Source organism: Numenius arquata, chromosome 1 (assembly GCF_964106895.1).
Source record: "Numenius arquata chromosome 1, bNumArq3.hap1.1, whole genome shotgun sequence".
Classification (NCBI taxonomy): domain Eukaryota; kingdom Metazoa; phylum Chordata; class Aves; order Charadriiformes; family Scolopacidae; genus Numenius; species Numenius arquata.
In genome coordinates this window covers 123,446,428-123,471,069 of record NC_133576.1, presented here as the reverse complement: position 1 = coordinate 123,471,069, position 24,642 = coordinate 123,446,428, and the positions used below count along the sequence as shown (strand labels likewise).

The 24,642-nt window shown below is 35.5% G+C and overlaps 1 protein-coding gene across 5 annotated transcripts in view; it reads left to right on the top strand.

The window, feature by feature from the left end:
• Positions 1 to 24,642, top strand: part of ATM (ATM serine/threonine kinase) — a 72,010-nt gene that overhangs the window by 20,315 nt on the left and 27,053 nt on the right. For 3 of the 5 annotated variants that reach the window (XM_074162363.1, XM_074162203.1, XM_074162121.1), the window contains exons 16-37: positions 788 to 959; positions 2,131 to 2,330; positions 2,862 to 2,944; positions 3,053 to 3,208; positions 3,694 to 3,769; positions 3,923 to 4,053; positions 5,429 to 5,549; positions 6,011 to 6,187; positions 6,960 to 7,129; positions 7,438 to 7,684; positions 8,196 to 8,314; positions 9,604 to 9,730; positions 10,940 to 11,139; positions 12,880 to 13,054; positions 15,021 to 15,185; positions 15,465 to 15,597; positions 17,678 to 17,773; positions 19,174 to 19,345; positions 19,759 to 19,900; positions 20,014 to 20,190; positions 20,575 to 20,749; positions 24,365 to 24,452. In XM_074162363.1, the coding sequence (XP_074018464.1) occupies positions 788 to 959; positions 2,131 to 2,330; positions 2,862 to 2,944; positions 3,053 to 3,208; positions 3,694 to 3,769; positions 3,923 to 4,053; positions 5,429 to 5,549; positions 6,011 to 6,187; positions 6,960 to 7,129; positions 7,438 to 7,684; positions 8,196 to 8,314; positions 9,604 to 9,730; positions 10,940 to 11,139; positions 12,880 to 13,054; positions 15,021 to 15,185; positions 15,465 to 15,597; positions 17,678 to 17,773; positions 19,174 to 19,345; positions 19,759 to 19,900; positions 20,014 to 20,190; positions 20,575 to 20,749; positions 24,365 to 24,452 (3,302 nt within the window). Of the gene's footprint in view, positions 1 to 787; positions 960 to 2,130; positions 2,331 to 2,861; positions 2,945 to 3,052; positions 3,209 to 3,693; positions 3,770 to 3,922; positions 4,056 to 5,427; positions 5,563 to 6,010; positions 6,188 to 6,959; positions 7,130 to 7,437; positions 7,685 to 8,195; positions 8,315 to 9,603; positions 9,731 to 10,939; positions 11,140 to 12,879; positions 13,055 to 15,020; positions 15,186 to 15,464; positions 15,598 to 17,677; positions 17,774 to 19,173; positions 19,346 to 19,758; positions 19,901 to 20,013; positions 20,191 to 20,574; positions 20,750 to 24,364; positions 24,453 to 24,642 lie in introns of all 5 variants that reach the window. The other 2 variants (XM_074162277.1, XM_074162446.1) reach the window with 2 other exon arrangements.

Sequence of the window (24,642 nt, the reverse complement as noted above, 5' to 3'; positions counted from 1 at the left end):
TATTTTTTGAAAATTTTAATACTGCATTAGAATAAAAGTATATACAGATTTTATGGCACAGAAAGAATTTCTGTAACACATGACGTAACTTTAATGCACTTGTAAAGTTTTAAAAGCTTCTTTTTATTTTGTAGTTTGATGGACTTACGTGCCTTAAAACACTTAAATTTATTTATAATATAGATATTAAATCTAGCTGTAAATTACTCTCTCACTGACAAAAGTAATAAGGTGGCACATCACTGTGTTTAGCACAACTCTTAAAGCTTCTCTTTTTGGCACATTGTCCTGTCTAGGTAGGCAAAATCCTTTGTTTTTTCAGGTGAGGAGAAGCTGAGAGTCTTACGTGTCATCTGGTAGGGAAAATAGTAATTAATGTGCCCTCAAAAGGTCCCATGCCTTCCTTTCATTTTTCTATAATTATGAAGTATACTGAGAAGTGTGTGAGCCTTGTAGAGAATTGGTTCTGTTTTACCTCAAACCAGGACAGTATTTGAAAAACAATTCTCTACAAGACTCACAAATATCCTTGGCACCATCTAAAACACAGAGACTGGTGTCTGTCTTAGGAAGCTTGTGTCCTAAAAAGAATAGTTCAAATCAAACAACTCACCTGTGTAGAAGACAGGTTTATCGCAAAGGATGAAAGTTATCAATTCAGTGTACGCTTGTTGTCTTCACCTGTTCTAGTTCACTGGGAAACTGTGGTGTCTTTCCTTGTGTTATGCCTGTGGTGTTTCGCCTGTCCTTAAAAGCCAGCTTTAAAAGGATGTGGTGTTTTTGTCAGATGACATTTACTGGAAAACCAGGTGAACTGGGAGAAGTGGATCTAATGGGGAATGATCCTGAGGAGAGTGTAATGGAAGTAGATAACCAGGTATCTGATGATCTTTTTGATGATCATTCATTGACTGACATCAGTGACACAAATGAATCTGGAGAGATGCAAAATGTAACAGGTAAGTCTTTTCTGTGTCCAAAACTATTTGTAAAAGCTTGTTTTTACAGATTGCTCCTTGTTTGAAAGGCAGTGAGATAAAAAATTGCACTGCTTTATTAATAGTTGAAGCAGGTAATGGTTGAACCAGGTACATTCTAGACAATAATAATTCATCTGTACCTCCTTAGTGTTTTAAAGATATTAATGAGGTGTTCTAGCTCATTTGGAAAGGAAAAGTTTATTTTTTTATTTTATAAATAGTAAAATGCAAGCAGGGAAGCTACCTAACTTGTTCAAAGTCAGGCAGAAGTTTTGGCAAAGAAGAGACTAGAAAGTAGGGCTGTAGAATACTGGTCTCTGTCGTGCTTCATTTTCTTAAAAGTGGTGCTGTTTAACTTTTCTCCTTTTCCTGATAAGTAATTCTTGATAAGGTCACCTTTCTTTTATCTCTGGACCTGCAGAAGGACAGGAGCATGAGTCTGTTTATTCCTGTTAGGAGCTACAAGTACTGATGTTCTCTTTTGTTTTAAATTCTTTCTTAAAATGGTGTGTATCTTAGTTTTTAATCATCAGGACTATGTCTTCTGTTTACTATTGAATGAACAGGAAATCAGGGTATTACATTAATGCCAATAACAGCAGCTGGTCTGTTTTCCCCATCATGTTGAATAAGTGCCTTTAGAAGTATCTTCTCCAACCATCTGATAAATTTAAATAAATAAAGTTTGCAATTGCAGAAAATTAGAGGAGTTATAAATGTGACAGGAAAACGACATTTGTAACTTTTTCATTTAGATTATAATTGAAATCTTAATAAGGATAGTAACAGTAATAGTTGTCATCATTTCAGTTTTGGGGAAGCTTTGAATCCATGGTTTAAAATATATCCTAAGTTACAGTTAACAACACAGAAAACAGCTACAGATGGTTCCGCTCAGTTCATTGTAACCTTGATGGAGAAATCAGCCATATGTTTGGGCACAAAAAACTAAAAGCCTCTGTTCTAGAGAGGGCCTTCGTAGAAGTTGAAAATACTCAAGAAGCTGTTACTGATGCACTAACTGCTCAATAACAAATAAAGGCCACTGTCTATACCAAGAACTTAAATTAGTTTTGTTAATACCTAAAATGTTACCAACTTTTTTATTGTCCTTGGAGAAGCATTTCTTACATGAAAATCTCATTTTCAGGTGCTTTGAGCCCATTAGCTGAAGAACAGTTGACAAAGCAGGATTTACTTCTCCTTGAAATTCTGAGGTTCTTAAGTATTTGTGTAACTACAGTCCAAACTCAGACAGTGAGCTTCCGAGCCTCTGATATCCGGCGGAAGCTGTTAATGCTTACTGATGGCATTGTCTTTGATAGTGCTAAGCCATTGCACCTGCACATGGTGAGTGTGAGCTTTTTTTAAGCAGACCCACATCTGTATTTGTACTGTGTTTAAATTTGTATATTCTTGTCAATTGTATATTCTTGTCTTTCTCTTGTCATCGGTCCCCTGAGAAGGCATTAAAATGGCTACTTTTAGCTACTTTTACTGTTTTGAAGTGTCAGGGAAAGAACAGTTAGAATTTGTAAGCCAGAAAATAAAGAACTGGGAAGTATAAACATCTTGCCTTTCTCATTAATTATTTGTTAAATAGCTAGGAATGGTCTCTGTAGTAGAATAGGTATCTGTTTTTCGTTTACAAAGGAAATATTTTTGACTACGACAACTAAAAATTTCCTGAGCCATGTTACTGTGTGACAGTCCTTTGCATGAAAAGACAGTCAGTCTCACATGTAAGAGCTGATGATAGGTATCCTTGCCGCATGATTTCATCTGAGTTACTGAAAACGTTTTATAGTTTTTCTTTTTGTCTACTTATTTTCTAAGTATTATTTTCCATTTTGGTTTTTTTCGTTGTTGTCTATTCCCCAGTACTTGGTCCTTTTGAAGGAGCTCCCTGTTGAAGAACACCTCTTGCCTGAAGACGATGTTCGTATGCTTCTTAAGCCTCTTTCGTAAGAGAGAAACTATTCAGCATGTATTTGAGCTATTTTAGTTCAGCAGCTTGAGGACTTGGGGGCTGTTTAATGTTTCAAGATATTTTTTCTTTCTTTCTTTCACAGTGATGTGTGTTCTTTGTACCGTCGAGATCAAGAAGTTTGTGAAGTAATTCTAAATAATTTGCTTCCTATAGCAGTAGGGTTGGCCCAGTCCAATCCACATGCTAAAGAGACAAGGGATGCCCGAGGACAATTTTTGACAGTTGTTGGAGCCTTTTGGTATGTTTTATCTATTTAATCCAGAAGTCTGTTAGGCATAAAATTTTTAACTTTGCTATCAGTGTGAAGACTGTAGTGCTGTTGTGTGTCTTGCTATTGGTATCCTGTGATATCTTTATCCAGCATCTAACTTTCCAGATTTTCTGTGTCATGTCCTTTCCAACCTAGATGATTCTATGATTCTATGTAGCAAAAAATCATATCATCTTTAAGACAGTATTAGAACAGTAAGTGCTATACTGTTATGTATTAACAGACTGATTGTACTCTGAATTGCATCAGTAATTATAACAAATGATAACTTCAGCAACCAAAGATTAATATTTTTTACAGTTGTAGATTAGCAATAAAAACATCAAATCCTCCCAAACAAGCCTGTTGACCACAAAACAATAAACCATTGAGCAGCAGAGAAACTAACTAGTTAGACTTTTTCTCAAAATTGTCGGCATCTTTTTCCTTTATTCAAATCTTCCTTATTTTAGGCATTTAGCTCAAGGAGGGAAATGCACAGCACCAGTGAGAGTCGCCCTTTTAAACTGCATGAAAGCCCTGCTTGAGGTAATCCCAGATTTTTTGACATCCATTAGCATGTTAAGTATATGCTTAAAAACAGTGCTTAAAAACAGTATCTAAAGATCTTTTGGATGTATCAGTGTGTATTCCATCGTAGGTTTTCTATATATTTTAAACCACAATATTAATTTTCTTCAGGCTGATCCTCATTGTAAGTGGGCGATCCTTAATGTGATAAATGAAGATCTACCTGTGAGCGATGCTTTCCCACATTTTCTCGCAGATAGTCACCATCAAGTTCGTATTCTTGCTGCAAAGTCAATTACCAGGTGATAATGTAGATCTTTTTTCTGTTTATAAGAATAACGCTTCATTTCACTTACCTGGGTGTTACTTCTGCTACTGTATAGCTGCTCTTTTCAGTACTTCTGGGGATTTATTCTTGACAGAGTAGAAAAGCCTACCAAGTTACTTTGGTTAAGGTGTTCAAACTTTGTCTATGTTCCAATTATTCTGTGATGTGAGGTAGAGATATATATATATATAGAGAGAGAGAGAGAGATAAACAATATATGTGTCAAAAACTATATATGAGAGCAAATTTTGCACTAAATTTATTATGCAAAACTTGAATAAGAAATAGTTTTTTATACTCTAAAAATAGTTTGGGTACATTGTGTAGTGTAAAAACTTTTTCAAAGGATCTTGTATTTTGAATACTGTATATAGTTCTTTCTCCATACATCAAAAAGGATGTAATTGAGCTGGAATAGGGGTAGAGGAGGGATGGTCAAAAGGATGAGGCGCTTTATGCACGGCTATTGATTGCATAAACTGAAGCCCTTCAGCACAAAAGGAGCTGAATTGCAGGAGATACAACATAATTCTACAAATCTGAAGCCAAACAAAGTGAAGATGGGCAGTCTTTCCCAATTTAAAGACTAGGGGACATCAAGCAAAGCTAACAGGTTCAGGATTCTAAGAAAATAGTGTTTACTTCTTCAAACAACATTCAATTATTCCGAGTATTATTCTACTATCTTCAACTGGAGGTTGAAGGTTGTCTGGATGTTCAGAGTGGTTCAAAAAGCAACAGATTCACAAAAGACGAAATCATTGAAGGACATTAAATATGGTCACCTCTTTTAAGTCATAATCTGCCTAGGTCACCTGTGGTCATAATATATTCAAGGAATTCTGATGTGTACAAGGCAAGCACATGGTGATTTTTCTTAGGTATCTGCTAATAGTAACTTAGAAACGGCTGGAGTACCATTTGGTCTAATCCACTGTGGTGCTCCTATTTTGTTACAAAGAGCAAAGTGGGTTGGGCTTTATCTAAAAAAAATAAATTCTTTGAGAAACTCTTTTTACATATACATCTGTTCAATAAATATATTCCCAAAGTACTTCATGACATGAAATGCTCCATTATGATGGACAACTGAAGTTTGGCTTCCTGCACTGGCAGAGGTTGGGAAACTTTTATGTGTTTCCAGGCTATTCCCTGCCATTTCACCCCAACAGATTCTCTTAGTGTTATTGGTAGTGTTTGAGGGAGAGGAAGGAAAGACTGCTGTACAAGAAAGTTAAGAAGAAAATAATGATATTCCAAAGATTGGAATCTTATTATTTGATATGCACAATATGTAGTAATTTTGTAGACTAAATGTTATGCTAATAATTATTGTTCTTTTTTTGAAGTTTGTTTCAGGATGTGAAACAGAGAGATTCTTCTGGAATGTCAAAACCTCTTCCCTTGAAGCTCCAGCAAAAGGCTTTTGAGAATGTGTATCTCAGAGTTCAGGAAGGAATGAGAAATCTGGTACCAGCATCCAGTGATTTATTTTGCCTGGTTTTCATTTTATGAATAAGATGACTTTCAAAATGATCATGTTTACTCCTCTAAGAGCGTTAATTCTTCTGCACTTCTGATAATCTGAGGTGGTGAAACAAGGTGGTAGTCAGGAAAGTCCTTACACATCCAGTGAGTCACTGTTTTGCCCACATTAGAAGTTTGTAAACTTTTTCACTGTATGTTTCCAACTGCTCTTCTGTATCATACTATTTGTTGTTCTGGGTTTCGGTACCATGACGCTTAGGAATCAAAATAAAATGTAGCCTTGATATCATAGACAACATATAAACAGTGAATAAGAGGCAATGTAAATTCAAATTATGTGTTTATATAGTGCCCTTAATTTTAAATTATTTATGCTCATTTATTAATTAGGAGATTGCTTTAACAGAATGGTTGTATGAGTTCTTCATTATTTCTTATTGAAGGTGAGGGGTGATGCAAGTCCTGAAGATCTTCTGGACAAACAGTGTAATGGAAAAGCAGTTTTGCTGATGCTTATAACCATGGTTCTGTGCTGCAGTCCGGTCTGTGAAAAGCAAGCTCTGTTTGCTATTTGCCAGTCTGTGAAAGAGAATGGATTAGATCCTCAGCTTGTGAAAAAGGCAAATATAAAATTCCATTTTATATTTAGATTATAAACTAAGGTTAGGTTAAAACTGGGATGGTATAAAATGCTTTTGTCAATTTTGAAAGTTCTTAGATTTTGTAAGAGTGTGACTAATGTAGGACTTAAATATCTAAATGAATTTGTTATTATATTTAATGACCCACATAGAAATAATGATATCATAAAAGGCAATTTTGATGGTAAATCTTGTATGGTAAAAGCACAGATCTGAAATACAAGTAGATTTTTATACATTGAAAATTGCAGATCTGATTTTAAAAAATCTTTCTACCCAGTAGAAGTGAATTTTCCTATGTGGAAAATATTTAAAATAAATGCAAAGTATTGGAAGATGGTATTTGTCTTGTGTACTTTTAATTTGAAGTTCACAAGGGCATACTGAAGTCATCGATCTTTATACTGCAGCCTTTCATGCCAGTCGTTTTTTTAGTGTGCGTATTCTCTCTTTTTTATCTTTCTATTTGTTGCCTCTTGTTTTCACACACGGTTTCTACCCCTCAAAATGTGTACTGGCTGTCCTTTCTTTGCATACCACCTCATATGGGGTAGTTGTAGTTCCTTGGTTGCACTCTTTTGAGATACAGAAATACAAATAATTAAAATGTGCCTATGCTAAACAGGAGCTGGGTTATACAAATACTCATTAAAAGGCTGGGGGACAGATGGACATGGAGGTGTAGTGCTGTCAGTTTGCCATAGTATTGTGTACTCTGTATGCTATTTCTGCAATCTTATTTCATGCACAGGTTTTGAAAAAAATATCTGATGTTTTTGGCTATAAAAGCATAGAAGACTTCATGACATCACATTTAGACTATTTGGTGATGGAGTGGCTGAAAATAAATGACAGTGGGTATACCCTGTCTGCTTTTCCTTATGTTCTTCTGAACTATACTAGCCTTGAGGAATTCTACAGGTACGTTTCCTATATGAAAGCAGTTTATTTAGATTTATTTACAATTATGACACAGGGTTTCAAATTCCTAAATGTAGTAATGCATTGGGATTTTGTTGTAAGATAACGTTTTGAGAGCTTTTAAAATGTATTCGAAGTATCTTATGTATCATATTTATGCTGGTAAGATATTTTTTGTATAGCAGTAGCTAAACAATAATTACAAGTTTAGTTACAGAGTAGAGGAATGGTATTTGCTGTATTATGCTTGAGATGTTTTAAAAAAATCCAATTCAAGGACATTCTGGATATTTATTTACTATTTGTAGGTCTTGTTACAAGGTTTTGGTTCCACACCTGGTGATTAGAAGCCAATTTGAAGATGTGAAATCACTTGCCAACAAGATTGAAAAAGACTGGAGGCAGGTTCTAGCAGACTGTTTTCCAAAGATACTTGTGAATATCCTCCCTTATTTTGCCTATCAAAGCCATGGAAAGAGTGAAGTAGCAGAGCAAAGAGATACGGCTTCTAAAGTCTACGACATGCTTAAGGATGAAAACTGCTTAGGAAAACAGGTAGCTGTTTTGAATGTGTAAATTGAGTTCTACGGCATTTAACAGACCTGAAAGAAATTTTTATATATTCTGTAAAAATGTAAACAGTTCAAGTTTGTAGATACAAAATTATTATTTTAATAAAGCCAAACTAGGCAGATTTTTATCCCAAGGTTTTCAAGTAGCTATTCAGTAGAACCTTTCAGGCAGACAGTTGACTTGAAGTATAATTTGTTTCAGGATGTAATAAAAATATATTTCACCATTCATTCTGCATCCCTGAATTTCCCTGTCAGGTGTCTGTTTAAGTCAGTCATGTTTTCCTCTTAAAGTATTTTGTTAGTGGTTTATGAGGAGCCATCTTCCTCAGAGGCAGACTCTATATTCAGAACTAGTAGTAAAATTAAACATAATTTTTTTTCCAGGTAGTGTAGGAAAGTAATTTGGAAATAATGGGTTTTCTCAGAAGGAAATGTTAAATTATTTTAGCTAAGATTTTTTTTTTATTACAATGTTATTTTTCTTCTTCCAGCAAATTGACAATTTATCTCATAATAACTTACCAGAGATTGTGGTTGAACTGTTGATGACCTTCCATGAACCACCTGATACCACGGTAGAAGATGGAGCTTATCCAAGTAAATATATAAGGTACGTGTTTGTAGATTTTCTAAATGCTGAGTCTATTTGTGTAATACTGTGCATTAAAACATGCTCCTCAGGCATAAGAAGAGGTATCCTGGAAGCTAAAAATTAAAGGATTTTGTTGTCATTAGTAATGATGTGTCATAGGCACTCTTTCTCACCTAGCTGTTCCCCAGTACCAGTAAGGAGAACCTCTCTAATACTTCAGTCAACACAAAGAATGAATGGGAAGGCAAGAGAATGCTGTTGTATCTTGGTCAGCTGGACTATGGCACTGCCCACTTGGGTTAGTTCAAATTTGGATGGACTGCCCTCTCTGTAAAGTCGGTCAGGTTTTAGGGATTCTTTAGGTCTTTAGAAGTCACTGAGAAGTGAAGTGAACCGTTTCTTAACAGTTCTTGTAGTGGCAGCTCCTGCCTTTGGTAAGCTCAATGCTTAAGCAATGCCAACTAAATGAATTCCTAAGTAATATAAATATTCTAATGCCATAAATATCTTTATTTTTATGAGCTTTTCAGTCTTGGTTGTTGTCTTAAAAATATCACTATTTGCACAATTACATCTGGACATAACTCTCCAGATTTTTGTGTTTAGATACAAACTATTTGGAAAAACATTACACTTTCTGAAGTTATTGAAGATATTTTTATTATAGGAATATAAAGTTGAAAGAAACCAAAACATTTCTGTGAAAATCTGCCAAAAGTTAAAGGGCTGATGATTTCAGAACTTCATAAAAGAAACTTGTTTCAGTGAGTTTATTAACAGACTGTAGTGTCTGCTTGTAACCAAAGGTTTTCTTTCTAAGAAGGGGATGCTAAGAATAAGAGTGATGAAACTTAGATTTTGCTGTTTTATTACTATCATGATGCTTTTATTTTCTTTTTGAGGTCCCAGAAAAGTTCACTGCCCCTTTTTTCTAATAATGGGGAGATCCATGGCTACTTTTTTCTTAACCAAATTGTACATAAGTACAAAACACAGAACCTTTATCCATGACTTGAAATTAGATTTTCCTATGAAGTACCTTAGATGAGAAGAATGTGTGCGTTTTTAGCAATATGATCTTTCAAAAAATAATAATATTAAGAAAGTACAACTTAGGTACCGTAGAGGGACAACAGACAGCTAAAAATAAGATGTATGTCACTCTGCTCGATGCTTTTGGTGCTTCTTACTTACTGAAAGCAGGAAAGATTTCCTAGGAGTTACATGTTTATTTAATGAGACTTATTTTATTTAATACATGAGGTTTGATTTTGGGAAAAAAAATAATATCTTTTTTATTCATTTAGGGAACTGGATCCTGCTCCTAATCCTCCTCATTTTCCATCTTATGTGATTAAGGCAACCTTGGACTATATTAGCAATTGTCATAAAAGCAAATTAAAAAGTCTTGTAGCAGTTCTTTCTAAAAGCCCTGTAAGTATGTAATGATGATTTTCTTTTTCTGTATAATATAAAATTTCTTTTATGGGTACATTTTGGTTTAATTAGACATTTTTGTCATGTATATATGAGGAAAAAAATACATCCTTAGAAACCTTTCTGTTCTTTTGTTTACCTTCTAAAATGGAAGAAGTCCTAAGTTCAGGGACACGGTAACCTTACAAAAATTACGTGCTTGACCTATTACATGCATTATATAATACATATATATAATATATATATTATATATATATATAAAATATATTATTATAGATAATATATAAACAGAGAGGACTATTTTAAAGGTTGCGGAAATCTGGCACAATTTAGATACAATTTATTTCTTCGGCATATGTCTGAAGAAAATTTCAAAATAATTACATTTGGACAATTTTGTCTAAATACTATCTACGATTAAGATATTACCGTTTGCTTCCTGTACTAACAGTGTGAAGTGTTATAATCTGTGATCAATCTTTAGACATTTGATTTTCAGTTGTTAAAGGCAAATATGAAGGCTTATAAAATTATGCAGCCCTTGCAAGAAATCATAAACATATTACTGTCTTGTAACATCATTCTTTAGAAACATATCGTTTCAAAGTTTTTTGCTATTTTATTGCATTTGTTGTCAACAAATTACTTTGCCTATCCATAAACAATCTAAAAATAAGAAAAAAAACTTTTTCTGGACCATGTTTGTTGAAATCTTTTGAGTGTAAAAGTTAATAATTGCCAGACAGTGGAATACATTCTTTAGACTATAATACAACCTGCCTAGTATTTTAAGATAATTGCTTTTTTTTTTTTTAAGTTTACATTTTTAACAGTTACAATCTGTATTGACATATCCTATGAAATAATGCATTTTTATGCATGAACATAATGGTTTTTATTTGATGTTTCTCCTGTTGGTGAAAACTGCCATAACTGTTTGGTTTTCTGAAAAATGTGCATAACCTTTCTCATGTGAGGGGAAAAAAAAAGGCAAAAAAGAAAATAAGCAGGTATGGGGCTTATAGTCCTGCTTGGAGAATTGTTTTCTGTGTAGGTCTTTTGTTTGTTTAAAGCAGTAGAAACAAAAAAGCCTTTTTGTCCATGTCCTTCAGAAAAAAGAAAAATCACTTAAGTTTTTTCTGTGTATAAAGTATATCTGTATTGGCATTATGAATTAGTTTTTTACTCAAGTTTATTCATTTTTAGGATTCGTTCCAGAAAATTCTTCTAGCCCTTTGTAAGCATGCATCAGACACAAACAACATTTACAAGAAACACAGAGTTCTTATCATTTATCACTTGTTTGTGAGTCTGTTACTTAAAGAGATAAAAGATGGTTTAGGAGGAGCATGGGCCTTTGTCCTCAGAGATGTAATTTACACCCTGATTCACCACATCAATAGCAGGTAAATATGGTAAATATATCTTGTTCTTCCTGGCTGAGCTCCCTTGTTCTTGTAGCCTTACATTTCAGTATCGCTAGTGCATGTTAATTTGTTTGTAGAAATAATTGAAATTTGCTGAAAGAAAAAATTAAATTGCCTTTCTTTGATAATTTCGGAATTTAAATTTAGAACTATTACTAAAATTTGGAATGTTTTGTGCTATCCTTGTATTTAAATGTTTGCTATACTGCAGAATTTTGTATCTATAATAGGCTATCAAATTGTAGAAATAAGAAGTGTTGGAAGATTTTGATGGCAGAAAGGGTGTTTGGGAATTTAAGGGGTATGGGAATAAAATTCAAATTGTGGAGTTAAGTGCGAAGTAAGCACATGTCAAAATGTGCTTATTGAGTTATTAAAGAGTATTGACATTTACATTCTCAGCAATAAGTAGCTAACAAAATGGGTGAGAATCGGTACACATTATCTTCGCTTATCTTCAGATTGAGAAAACTGGTACTCCAGGCTTAAGATTTAAATAGATTCTTACCTTTCATAAGGACTAGAGATATTTTCTTATTTGAGGTTTAGCTTTGGATTTCCAAGACGGTTCTTCATCTAAACGTCATTGAGTTTAAGTGCAAATTGATTGCTTTGCTTGTTGGAAGCATTTCATATCCTGGAAAATGGAAAAGAAGCGTGGATTTTATGGTAAATGTTGTTATTATGAGATGAGTTCTTGTGATCAACACTGACCTGGGGTGGAGGCAGTTGATGCACTGGAGGGCAAGGCTGCCATTCAGAGGGACCTCCTCTGGTTGTCGGAGTGGAACAACAGTTACATTGTGAAGATGAACAAAGACAACCCCTAAGTTTTTCACCTGGGATGGAGTAATCCCATGCGTGAGTGCAGGCTTGGGAGCTGACTGGCTAGAAAGCAGCCTTGCAGAAGAGGACCCAGGAGTCCTGGAGGACAAGCCAGATGAGTCAGCAGGTACCTTTCGTCACTGAAAGCTGGCTGTGTGCTGGACTGTGCTAGCAAGAGCATAGCCAGCACATTGAGGGAAGTAGTCATTCCCTTCCGAGTCTTGTGAAGCTGCAGTAGGACCGGTGTGGGGCCACTCCAGCCAGGACGTGAGAGATAATGATAAACTGGAATGAGTTGACTGGAAGATCCCCAAGGGGAAAAGTGGAGTTGATCTAATTTCTCTTCTCCGGTTTCTGGAGGGAAAGATATCTTGTAGAGGAAGGAAGAGCCAGATTTTTCTAGAAGTGCAGAGTGAAAAGACAAGAGGTACCACCCACCAAGATGCAATGTGGGAAATTCTGGTTGGACTTAAGGGAAAAGTTTTTCGCAGTGAGAATGGTCAAATACTGGAGCAGGTTGCTCAGAGAGGCCATTGATTCTCCATCCAAGGAATGTGACAGAGTTCAGCTCAACAAAACCCTGAAACAAACTTTATAACCTGATCTGACTTTGAAGATGACCCTGCTTCAGGCAGGAAGCTGGACTAGATAATCCCCAGCTTGTTTACTCTTTGTAAAAAGCGATCAGTCAAATTCGCTGTGTTTTAGTTCTCCTATGTCTCCTGATCTAAAAATCCCTATAGCTAATCGAGTTGGTATATTTTAAATTTTAGAGTCAGTTCCTCCTATAAAGTTTATTTATATTTCCACTTTTCCCCTATTCATCCCTGTTGTATAAAAGAAATTGAGACAATTTGTATTTCTTTAATTTCACTCTTTTGTTTCCTGTAACAGACCTGTCATTAGCAGAGACATATCCATGCGCAGCTTTTCACTCTGTTGTGATCTTCTTCATCACGTTTGCCACACAGCGGTTACGTGTTGCAATGATGCTCTTGAGAGCCACCTTCATGTTATTGTAGGAACCGTAATACCTCTTGCCGTGGAGCAGCCTGAGATTCAGGAACAGGTAGTTTTGAGTTGCTTCCTATTCCTTATCTCTTCGCTTTTTAGTTCATGTTCACTGTCGCTAAAGCTATATCTGTACTCATGTTCAATTTTAATTCCTTTTTTCTGTGCTTTGTAGGTTATATAAAGAATAATACTTGGGATGTAACACTTTAATTTTTTAAATAAAAGTATCTTTACTTTTGGTACTTCTGTTTTGATAAATGTTCTGTCACCTGTTTAACTCCTACAGGTTTAAACAGCAATTGAGATGTATTTCTATCATAATTGCTGAGATTACCGTATCACCTACTTTCTAATTCTCTATTTACTTAGCCTATAAAAAAATCAGATTTCTTAAGGAGATATAATGCTGTTGTAATGTCTTTTATCTCTGCTTTGAATCTGTGTGCCTTTTTTAGCCAAATCTGAAAGAGGCTTAAAACCCTCAGGTTAAATTTCAGAAAAATTGTTACCTTGGTTGAGTAGAGACACCAAATCAGTGATGCGGCTAAGGAGAAGATAGAGAGAACACAGGCATTGCTAAACTGCTGGTGATGGCAAGCTAAATCAGTGCAAACACATCGAGTAGCCAAGCAGTTACCTGCAAAGCTACACGCATGATTTCACAGGAAATACAAGGAAGACCTTTGGAAGGGGAAGGTGTGTCTAGAAGACAAAGAGGAAATATGTGCAAAGAACAGATTTCAGTAGTTCAGATATGTACTTAACAAATCATCATTGAAAATAAATGTAGCACAGAGGCCTTAAAAGTGAAATGAAGCTGTTTCTGTTGTGTGGCAAGCCTTTTTTTCCGTCTGGTAGTGACTTGTGTGTGCATTCTACTGGAGGTGGAAATATGCTTAGATTCAGAGACATATAATAAATAGCTGAAGGTGAGAAGAGTATGCCTGTTGCACTTCGGTCCTCATGGTTGCCTTCTGGCTTAATCTGATCCCACGGTGCACCTTCATGTTTGCAATGTAGCCTTACATCCTTGTCTTCATCCTTGTACTGTGCTGATCCAACTGAAATAACCTGGCAATCCTTTTCTTAGCTTAATGATCGTGATCAGATTTGTAATATGTCTGTGCAAACAGTTGTACATGCACAACTAACTGCAAAGGCAACATTGTCAGAGCATCTCTGGGCAGAAACAAAGTGGGGAGGGCAGAAATTTCTCCAAATTGGAACAGATATCAAATATGAAACCTTCTCAAATCATACTGCTGCAAGGAAGTCCTTCCTCACTGATCGCTTTTCAGTTTATTCTCTTTATTTTTCTTTTAGCATTGAAAAGGGGCTAGTTAATAATTTTCAGGTAAATACAAGTCTCCAAATAGAAACCTCATCGTTTAGATTGTAGACTCCTCAAAACTGCCTGCATCAAATATCCAGTTGCATTGATTTGTAAGTAAAGCATAAAAGCAGCGTTTTTGCCAAGAAAGTATGGTACCCCTTTAGCAAGCATTTATTCAAATTGTAGGACTGTTAAAAAACCAATTCTGCCGGAGTCCAGTGATATGGGCAGTAAATTATGTTATTTAGGCATTTGTCCAGATTTCACATTGCCAGCACTTTAGTTAGTAAGAGTAGTGAAGTCCTACTATCATCAAAAGGACTGCTTGGGTGCCCTGTGTTGCTAAATCATTGCCAATATTCTAATGATTGTATTGGCCAGTATTTGAAATCAGCTTCATCAAAAGACAGGATGAAACTGCAGCCTGTGATAATAAAAGCCTGGATGTCTGTTTGGGAGGGGGACTAGCGAAAATGCCTAACTATTTTAGAATGTATCTGTGATTTCCCCAAGCCTCTAAACATTTTCTAATTTTAACAGTGTAAATAAATTATCTTACTATTTTTTTATAGAGTTGTCAATTTAATGGGACTTAGAGAAATACAAACTTTATAACCTGAATAAGAAATATACAGCTCAAAAATGTTTCTCTATCTTTTTTTGTTTTCATTTACTTTTTATGTTCCAGGTCCTAGGCTTGTTGAAGTATCTGGTGATAGATAATAAGGATAATGAAAATCTGTACCAAGCAATCAAATGCTTAGATCCTTTTCCTGAATATCCTGCTTTTAAAGATTTGCGAGCAACTCAACAGAAAATAAAATACAGTAAAGGACCATACTCTCTTTTGGAGGTGATTATATTTTAAAATATATCTCATGGCATAGTGTTTTTTGTAATGCAAACTTTCAAAAGAAAAACAATTTTTTAGCGATAGGTGTGGTTGAGAAAGATTTAAATTAGGCACGTGGATTATTTTTATTGCCAGCTTCAGACACTGAGATATTTGTAAGATCTCCATTCTTATTTTGCTTCTATTAATATCCACATTGTGGGCTGCTGAGAGCCACTTCTTTACTTGGAGCTTTTATTTGTGTGCTATATGTGCTTAATACAAAATGTTGTTTTGCAGGAAATTAATCACTTTCTCTCAGTTGGTGTTTGTGATTCACTGCCCTTAACACGACTTGAAGGACTGTATGATTTACGCAAACAACTGGAACAATATAAAGATCAGACAAAGGATCTCCTGAAAAATTTCCAGGGTAATGACATATATGAAATACATAATGATTATGTATTTTATTTCTTTTGTTTCTGGTTTTAGGTGTGTAACTATTTTGACACTGAATGTTTTATTTTGTATCTTGTTTTTTGTATGTTCAACAATGTGACCTTATTATAATTTCACATACAGGGTAGAATGGCATTTATTATTCATGCAAAAATCTGAAGTATCTTTAGCAGAGTGTATTATAAATATTATATGAGGTGTTACATGGCAGAGAGGATAAAATGCCCTTCTAGCTTTTGGCATGGGGAACTTATGATTGTGAATGACCAGAGTAACGTCTAATATGAGTACATTGCTGCTTAATGAGTTTTCTTGTATGTGAATTTTCCTACTCTTTTAAATGTAATTAAGCTAGATTTTATGCATATTAGAAAAAGTTAAAAAGTTAGAAAAAATTAGAAAGTAAAGCTCACAGAAGTTTTAAAATGGCAGGATTTAGTTTAGTTGAACCTTTCCACATCCCAGCATTCTGTTTCAGCCCTCAGTCCAGACCCAGTTCCTCCCTATTTTGGTTTTCAGATGCTTGTGCCAGACCATTTCACTTTTCTCCTCTACATCAAGTCTTCATCAGCTTGTGTGCATGGCGGGAAGATAAAAAGAGCTCATTGTAAATAAGTACAAAGTGAAATTTGAGGAAGAATAGTAGCCTGTCATAAGGCCATGGTGTAAGGGCATTATGTTCCCACATCTTGAATATCATTTGCAGTTTTAGTCTCAAAATTCTGCTTGAGAAGAGAGATAGTAAAAGGGCAACAAGCTTGTGTGGAACATCTTCCATCAGAGAAGAGCCTTGGGAGCTTGGAAACGAGATTGAATAGGAAAACAGAGAGGTGTATGAACTGGTGAATGGTATGGGGAAGCCGAGTGGGGAGCACTTACCACTTTTATCACAGTACAGGGACAGATTAAATTATCTGGCAGCAGTTATACAAGAGAAAACATATATTTTTTTTCAAAGGAAATACATACAGCATGGAACTTACTGCCACTTACTGTGGAGATAGAAGCATAATGGACCTTAAAAGGAGTTAGACATATCTCAGAGAGATTATTAGGTATGAAGATCTGCTCAGAAATCCCCAGTCTGCTGACTGGCAAAAACTGAGAAGAAATACTTATTCTTGCTCTGTTGGAGGTGGGCTAGCAGGCTTGATGGGCCTGTTGCCTTGATTTTGTCTCATACGGAAAGTCTATTAAGTGCTCTCAGATTACTTTATTAGTAGAATTATTGTAGATTTTAAAAAGTAGCAAAAATGAGTTATCGATTTATAGCCTTTAGGCTATAAAACTGTATGCTGAAAAATAAGATTTAAGAAATAACAAAAAATAGTAGTTTGGCCACATGTGTATTCATTTTTATAAAAATGTCAACAAACATAAAGCCCGATTCCAGGTTTCCATTCCAATAAACAAGACAGCAGGATTTTTTTAAAGAAAATGCTGCTTTTCTTTTTTTACATTGGTAAATTATAATTTTTTTTTCCTAGACCTTGTTCCTGGAAGTGGCAAAACCATTTTGTCTGGAGTGTTTATTTTAAAAAAATATGTAAGGAAATATCCATCTCGAGAGTTTATAATTTGGCAAAGTTAATTAAGCAATTGAAAGCTAGTCAAATTGTGTGAAATTCCTGGCAGAAAGCCTTATTTTGGGATATTCCTTGTATTTGGATTTAAAACAGAATGATGATATTAGCTTAAGTGCTTTCAGTGGAGTCACACAGTATGATGTCACTGTTTCAAATAGTATTCTTATGCTAACTTATGATAATATTTCATGTATTTAATTATTTCTGCATCAAAACACTGAAAATAATAACATTTGTATATTCTAGTTTTGGGCATTCTTTGGCATAGTCAAATGCATAGATATTTTTTCAAGACATGATGAATAATTTTTTTGATGTACTGTTTAATACCAACTTGCTTCAACGTTAATAACGCTTGTTGACATTTGTAGATAAAATATACTAAAGCAGTGTTTTCTTCTAATATGTTGACATTACAAATACACAATGACATTTTTGGGGTTTATTTTTCTTTCTGAATGACAGAAAAGCCAGAAGATTCTGTAGTGGTGAAATTGGTGGTGAGCTTACTGCAGCTGTCCAAGATGGCCGTTAACCGTACAGGGGAAAAAGCAGTGCTGGGTGAGTTAATTAGTCCCACAGGCATCCTAGGGGCTGTCACTGCAAACCCCAGGCTGGAACCTTTGCCGTTCTCAGTGTTAATTTCCACTGCTATTTTGCATTTTCTGCCAGAGGTAGCCATCAGGAATGTTAAAATGGGTGATACATCTTCTTTTCAGTCACTGTATTTTACAGCTCTGGCTGATAACTTAAATTGTCATCAGTTTAGACCCTGGCCTCTTCTGTACTTAATAAAGAGTCATCTGCTGTTTTATGGGTCACTTTATTTGGTTGAAAAATAGTAAGCAAAATTGAAGATAATTTATCTGAAAATTTGAAAGGTATGTTGTAGTGGAAATCAAAATAGTTGTTCTGAATCTAAAGCCTCATCTGTATTATTAAAATTATTGTCACCATTTACATTGAGCACCTGATTAATGTTTGATCTAAAGTACCAAAGCTAAAATCCAAATCCCCTCTTCCCTAAGTGGGGAGTACCTCCATGAAGATGATGTTTACTGAAATGAGATGTCTAACAGAAACACAGGTAATGGGAACGTTTGCCTTAACATATATTTTGTGTAAAAGACTAGTAACTGATAATTACAAACTCTGAGCAATTGAAGCTCACATTGACTGCAGTATGATACATCCTTCAGCACCTCTGTAAGCTGTAAGTTTCAGTCTTTTCTGCATTGTGTTTCCTTAGATGATTTGTTAAGTTTAGTATATGTTCAGTCTTCTCTTTATTTACTCTGGTGGTTAAAACAACCTTGTAGAAAATGGAAACGTTTTCAAGACACATGCCCAGTATAAAGGAAAAAGCAGGGCAATAGATTTTGGTTTCTTTCTGACAAACATTAACATCCCTTTTTAAAAACTATTTTCGAGGTCAATTTTGTTTTGTTGTTTCTTGTACGTAGTCATGCGTTTTTATGAAATATTTTGTCTGGAAAGCAAATGAACACATTGATACATCATTTTGCGTAAAATGTAGGTTAATTCTTACAGAGATTACAGGCTACTGTTTGTGCTCACGGGCTACTTGTTATTTATTATACCCTTAGGGAATGAAAATGGGTGTCTCTTAGTGGCTGTGATTCTGACCCTTAGCACTTACCTCTTTCTGACACAAGCAAAAATAAAATCCATATCTGATTTAAACTGCAAAATCCAGAGCCATAAGCACTCCTAGAAAATTGAGTTAAAAAGCACAACTGTATTATTTATGAATCTTAAGCTGCAAAATTTGTATACATGTAATTTTAATCATGAAGCTCCTCAAGTGATTATTTATAAATCTTTCCAGCTTTTTACTCCGTATTGATTTCAGTTCTAATAGTAGTTTATATTAATTGCAACTTTTTAGTTTGAGACCTGTTTTAGCCTGCATAAGACTATAAAATTACCTTCATTTGCAGAGGCTGTTGGAAGTTGCTTGGGAGAAATAGGTCCCATGGATTTCTCCACTATAGCTCTTCAGCCCGCTGAAAATGCACTGGATTCTAAAGCTGTGGACTTACTTGAAGACAGAAAACTTCAGTGGGTCTTCATAATGTTAACTCAAATAAATACTGCTTTAACAGATAATTGGTGAGTATGCTTATTTATTTAATTTCATTAGTTCACACGTTCTTCAAATCACCTGAGTAACACTCTGAAAGCGTTAGTAACACCTGTTAATGTCCAACCGTGTGCTTCTTCAAGGCTCAGGTTACTTACCCAGTCAAGCTTAGATGTTCCCTGGAAGTTCTCTAGTTGGACTCAAGCCAGCAAGTCTCTTCTGAGCTGTAGCGTATAGCAGTGCTGTGGAAAAAATACTGAGGCTTTGCTTTATAACAAAATATGCAATGGCATATCCTCCTCCAGAATTTTCTGATTTGATGCACACATTGTCAGATTGTGGAATTAGTTGTCTTGTATGTTTATAAAGGTGATTTTGAAAAAAAAAAAAACACATCTGAATGAAATTAATAAGAATAATGTTGTGTATGTTAATCTTTCAGTATTGATGTTAGAGCTGCTGCTGTTTCCTGTTTGAAAAACGTATTAGCCACCAAGTCTGGCAGTGAATTTTGGGAAGTTTATAAAAATAAAGCTGATCCCATGTTAATCTATCTACAGCCTTTCAGAACATCTAGGAAAAAGGTACTCCTGATAGTTAATATTTAATATGTTTTAATCTGTGCAGATTGCAGTATGGTTTTTTTAAATGCCATAGAACTGTTTATATTTGCAATACATATATATATTCCTTCTAGTTTTTTGTAGTACCTGCTAATGATACGGAGGCTCCTCTAGAAACTTTGAATGACACAAGCCTGTGGATTCCTCTGGGGGAAAGTCATGAGACCTGGATCAAGCACCTGACTAGTTCAATACTGGACAGTGGAGGTGTGCAAAATGAAGTTCTCCAGTTAATGAAGCCACTATGTGAGGTGAGCTAAATTATAAGTATGTATATGTATGTGCGCTATAATGCACAGAAATATATGATTACTCATCTTGATAGCAAATAGTAATTTCTATTAAGTTAATACTTTTTCTTAACATTAGTTCGGATCCTTTGTAGTCAGATATTGCAGATACCCACAAAATACACTCTAGAAAGACAGGATTCGTTAGATAATTGTAAACATAGATGAACTTTATATGACTACTGTAACTGAATGGCAGCATAGCCCTATTGAGTGGTTTACATTTTTTATATTACATGTTCTTTCTCGGGCATTACATGTTTGAGTAGTTGTCAGTTTGGTTATAACCTGAGAAAGAAAACTGGTTCTTTTTTTTAGCAACTGCTGTGCGTGATTGTTTTCTAGGTGAAAACAGACTTGTGTCAAGCTTTGCTTCCATACCTGATTCATGATATCCTTCTTCACGACTCAGATGAATCTTGGAGAAGTCTTTTGTCAGTTCATATCCAGAAGTTTTTTACAGCCTGTTGCAGATTTGCCTCATCTAGTAGATCTACTACACCTCCAAATTCTGATGCTGGTAATAACGTAATATTTTTGCTTCAGCCAAAAGAGGGATTCTGGTTGTGAAAAAATTATTTTCCCACATCAAACTTACAATGCGCACTTTTAGGCACACAGAATTTTAGATGCTTCTGTCCAAATGTTTGATCTTTTTCAGTGGAGCTACCAGCAATTTTGAAGCTGTTCATTGGCAGCACCCAAGTAGTTTCTTCTGTATAGCTTTTTCCTTATTCACAACTGGATGAAGTTTATTACTTGCTGAATTTAGATGTGATCCAATGTTGTGTGCAGCAAGACTGAATCTTGGACTGTCTCTTAAAATGACTAATTGGCAGTTAAATTCCTCTCATACTCAAACAAGAGTGATTAAAGGCAGTTTTCACCTGGATTTTCCCCTTGGAAAAAAGACTAACCTTGCATTAGCTTCTGACTAGTACTGATAATGGTCTCCCTGTACATTCAAAAGACCTGTTCCATTCCAGCAGAATGAAAGGAAGTTGTAACCAAAAGAACTGCAGTAGAGTGTGAGTAATGCAGTAAGGTCCACTAAAAACAAAGCATCTTCTAATCAAGCTGGCTGGTGTCCTTTCCAATTAGATTGTGGTTGAAGTTAGCAGAATTCTGTGTAAAAAGTAAGATCTTTGTTATCAGGCTATGGGCATGGTACATGCATTTATTTCAAGAGCTGAAATAATGTCTTTCTTTTATTTGTGCATGTCCCTTGCTCAACACAAATAACTTCAGGTTAAGATAGTTTTGTGCAGTAGCTACTCTGCTATGTCTTCCAACTCCCTTCTTCAGTGACAAATCACCAAAGGAATGAGTCTGTACCATGTCTTCCAGTCTCTTTACAGGCAAGTCATGCAAGCTTCAGGTTGCCAGAGAGGTAAAGGAACCCTTAGTATTGCAGTTTCTGCTAAGAGTGGTGTAAATAAGCCTAATGATACTAGGTGTATTTTAAGGTACTTTTCATAGATGCTGACTAGGCTGGCCAGAAAGACTAGAGCAGTATTCTTTCACATTTTTAAAGTCAGGTAACAAGTCAGCCTTCCAATATCTGAAGGGAGCCTACGGGAGAGCCGGAGAGGGACTCTTTGTCAGGAACTGTAGTGACAAGACAAGGGGTAATGGTTTTAAATTGGAAGAGGGGAGATTTAGATTAGATATTAGGAAGAAATTCTTTCCTGTGAGGGTAGTGAAGCACTGGAACAGGTTGCCCAGGGAAGTTGTGGATGCCCCATCCCTGGAAGTGTTTAAGGCCAGGCTGGATGGCGCTTTGAGCAACCTGGTCTAGTGGAGGTGTCCCTGCCCATGGCAGGGGGCTTGGAACTCGATGATCTTTAAGGTCCCTTCCAACTTTAACCATTCTATGATTCTATGAAGATGTTCCCACAATCTGGATTTTTATCATTGTCCTATTTTGTAAGAGAGAAAAGGATTAACAATTTCCCGTTTCCTTCCTGTGAGCAGTCAGGGAAACTACTGCACAGACTTATGCTCAGATATACAGAGTAACCCAAAATGTTCTATGATAAATATGAACTGATTTTTCTAAGTTTTGTAAGCTTGCAGTTAGTTCAGTGACACCAATGAGCAAATGATACAGGCCTCTTCAAACATTGTGATTCTATGCAAGGGATCTTACTGAGGCAATAAGAGCAAAATAAAGGACACGCGAAAGCTTTAAATGGTGTTCTTCAGATGAAAAACTGTCCTGGTACCAACAAAAATACATAAAGTAGCACACAGCTCATTGTCTACGTAGTTGTTTACAGCTAAACTGAAGGGGCACTAGCCAACAGAGCAAAGATATGTTACTTCCAAAGCTGGAGTTATAGGAGGTCAGCAGTATTCAAAACAAAAATTTAAACATCTGATGTCTGGCTACCAGTTGCTTCAAGGAGAAACGCTTACCCTATCAAAACAAGGAGAAAAAACTTCCTAGAAACCCTACATAAATTTCATTCCAATCCATCAGGATCCAAACTGTGGCAAAGACCAAGCAGTGAGACATGAGCGAATTGAGTGCATCTGAACAAGAGTCCTCCTGTTGATCCATTTTGACATGCAAGTTCTAGGAATTGCCTGTTAATCCTGGCAACTTAAAAGCATAAATAGTGTGAACATCATGCCAATCACTGCTCTGCCTGAGAAACCAAACCTGATCCTAAATTGCCAACTGCTTGACAAGATTCAAACCCACCAAAATAAAAATGATGAATATTTTGGACTTAGTGCCTGTGAGTCTGGCCGGAATTATATGTCAGTTGAATCTATTAATTTGCAGAAGAGATGTAATTTTTTTTTTTAATGAATCTGTCATGTTCAGTTTTCTGTCTCATACCATGAAAAAACAGACTCCATTTTCGTTTTTTGTCTGTAAGCTTCGTGTTTGCAAGTGGGTGTGAACACCGTGCTGACGGCTTATAGTTACCATTATACCCATTTGGTCTGTTGTTCAACACATCCTGAAGAACAACCTTTTTCTTCTCACTTTGGCCAGTGCCTTTTCCTTCCCCTGACTCATTAATAGTTTCTGGTACCCAAATATAATTCATAGAATGGGTTGGGTTGGAAGGGACCTTAAAGATCATCTAGTCCAAATTTTTTTCATTCAGAAATTTTCAGTTATTCGTGTGATTACATGTTCAAAGAGGAAGCAGCAGTCTCTCTGCGGCGTTGGCTGTACGGCGCTAGCAGAATGGATCCTGCCCGTGAGGCGCTAGGTCTGCATTTGCAAGTAGCGCAGCACGTGGGGATGGATCTGGAGAGCAAAATGTCATGGACCGTTAGGAACTGAGAGTCAGATGGCTCTACTGGATGTCTTTGAAAGTTAAGCATGTGGGAGATGACTCACAGAGAGGAGTTGGTGTTCCTTCTGTAGGGTGTTTGGTAGCAGTGGAAAGTAAACGTTCTTCATTTCTGTCTGTTGGAACACACCAAATGCTCTCAGATGCTTTTTTTTTTTTTTTTTAATGTGGCTCTTGTTTTCTTCAGGGGAAGTTTCAAATTCTGCATCTTACTGTAGTGTAGTAGTAATCAAACCTTTGCTTATGCTTTCCCTATTTCTTGCTTCTTGCAATTTATAAATTTAAAATGCCCAGAAAAATGAAAAAAATTATTAACCTAATGACCAGAACACAACCTATAGCTATCTGATTTATTTTTTTTTTTTAATCCAGAAACAAGGCGTGGAAATACAAACTCTTTAAAAGTATGTTTGGTAGATAGTGGTTTTTGTATAAAATCTACAATATAGCTACTAATAAGTATTTCTGTGGCTTTGGAATAACCTTATATGGCTCAGTCCTAAGGGAAGAGGTCTGTTTTGGAGCTTTTTGCAATGACATTGGATCATCTCTGAATTCTATGAGAAGAAAAAGAATCCATAAATTACTAATGCAGAGATAATTTGGTAAAGAAAATTGCAGTATAAACTACTGTAATGTCACTAACATCATATAAGGAGGGGGAATACGTTTTATGACAAGCTATTAATTTAACTTTGGAAATGCCATCCGAGGAAGTTTTTAGTTATTTTCTTGAGTACAAAATACACCTTTTTATTTTTTAAATGGATATGTTATAACAAAAGTTAATTTTGTTCTTTTTGTTGAAATATACATCCCAGAGCAAGAAACCCATAATTTTAGAAGTTTGGATAAAGTATCTCGACGAGCCATGCTTGCTGTTGTTGATTACTTAAGAAGACAAAAGAGGTGAATTACAGCTTTCCAAAATGTTGTTTTAATTTAATTATGATTGTTCTAGTATCTGCCGATGCTCTTGATTAAGAAACAAAGATGTGGTAGAGAACATGTCAGTTAAAAGAATTAAGATCTAGTAGTGACCTTGCATTTGTTACAGAAGTGATATGGCCAGCCTTACAAGCCTTACAGCCTTCTACCT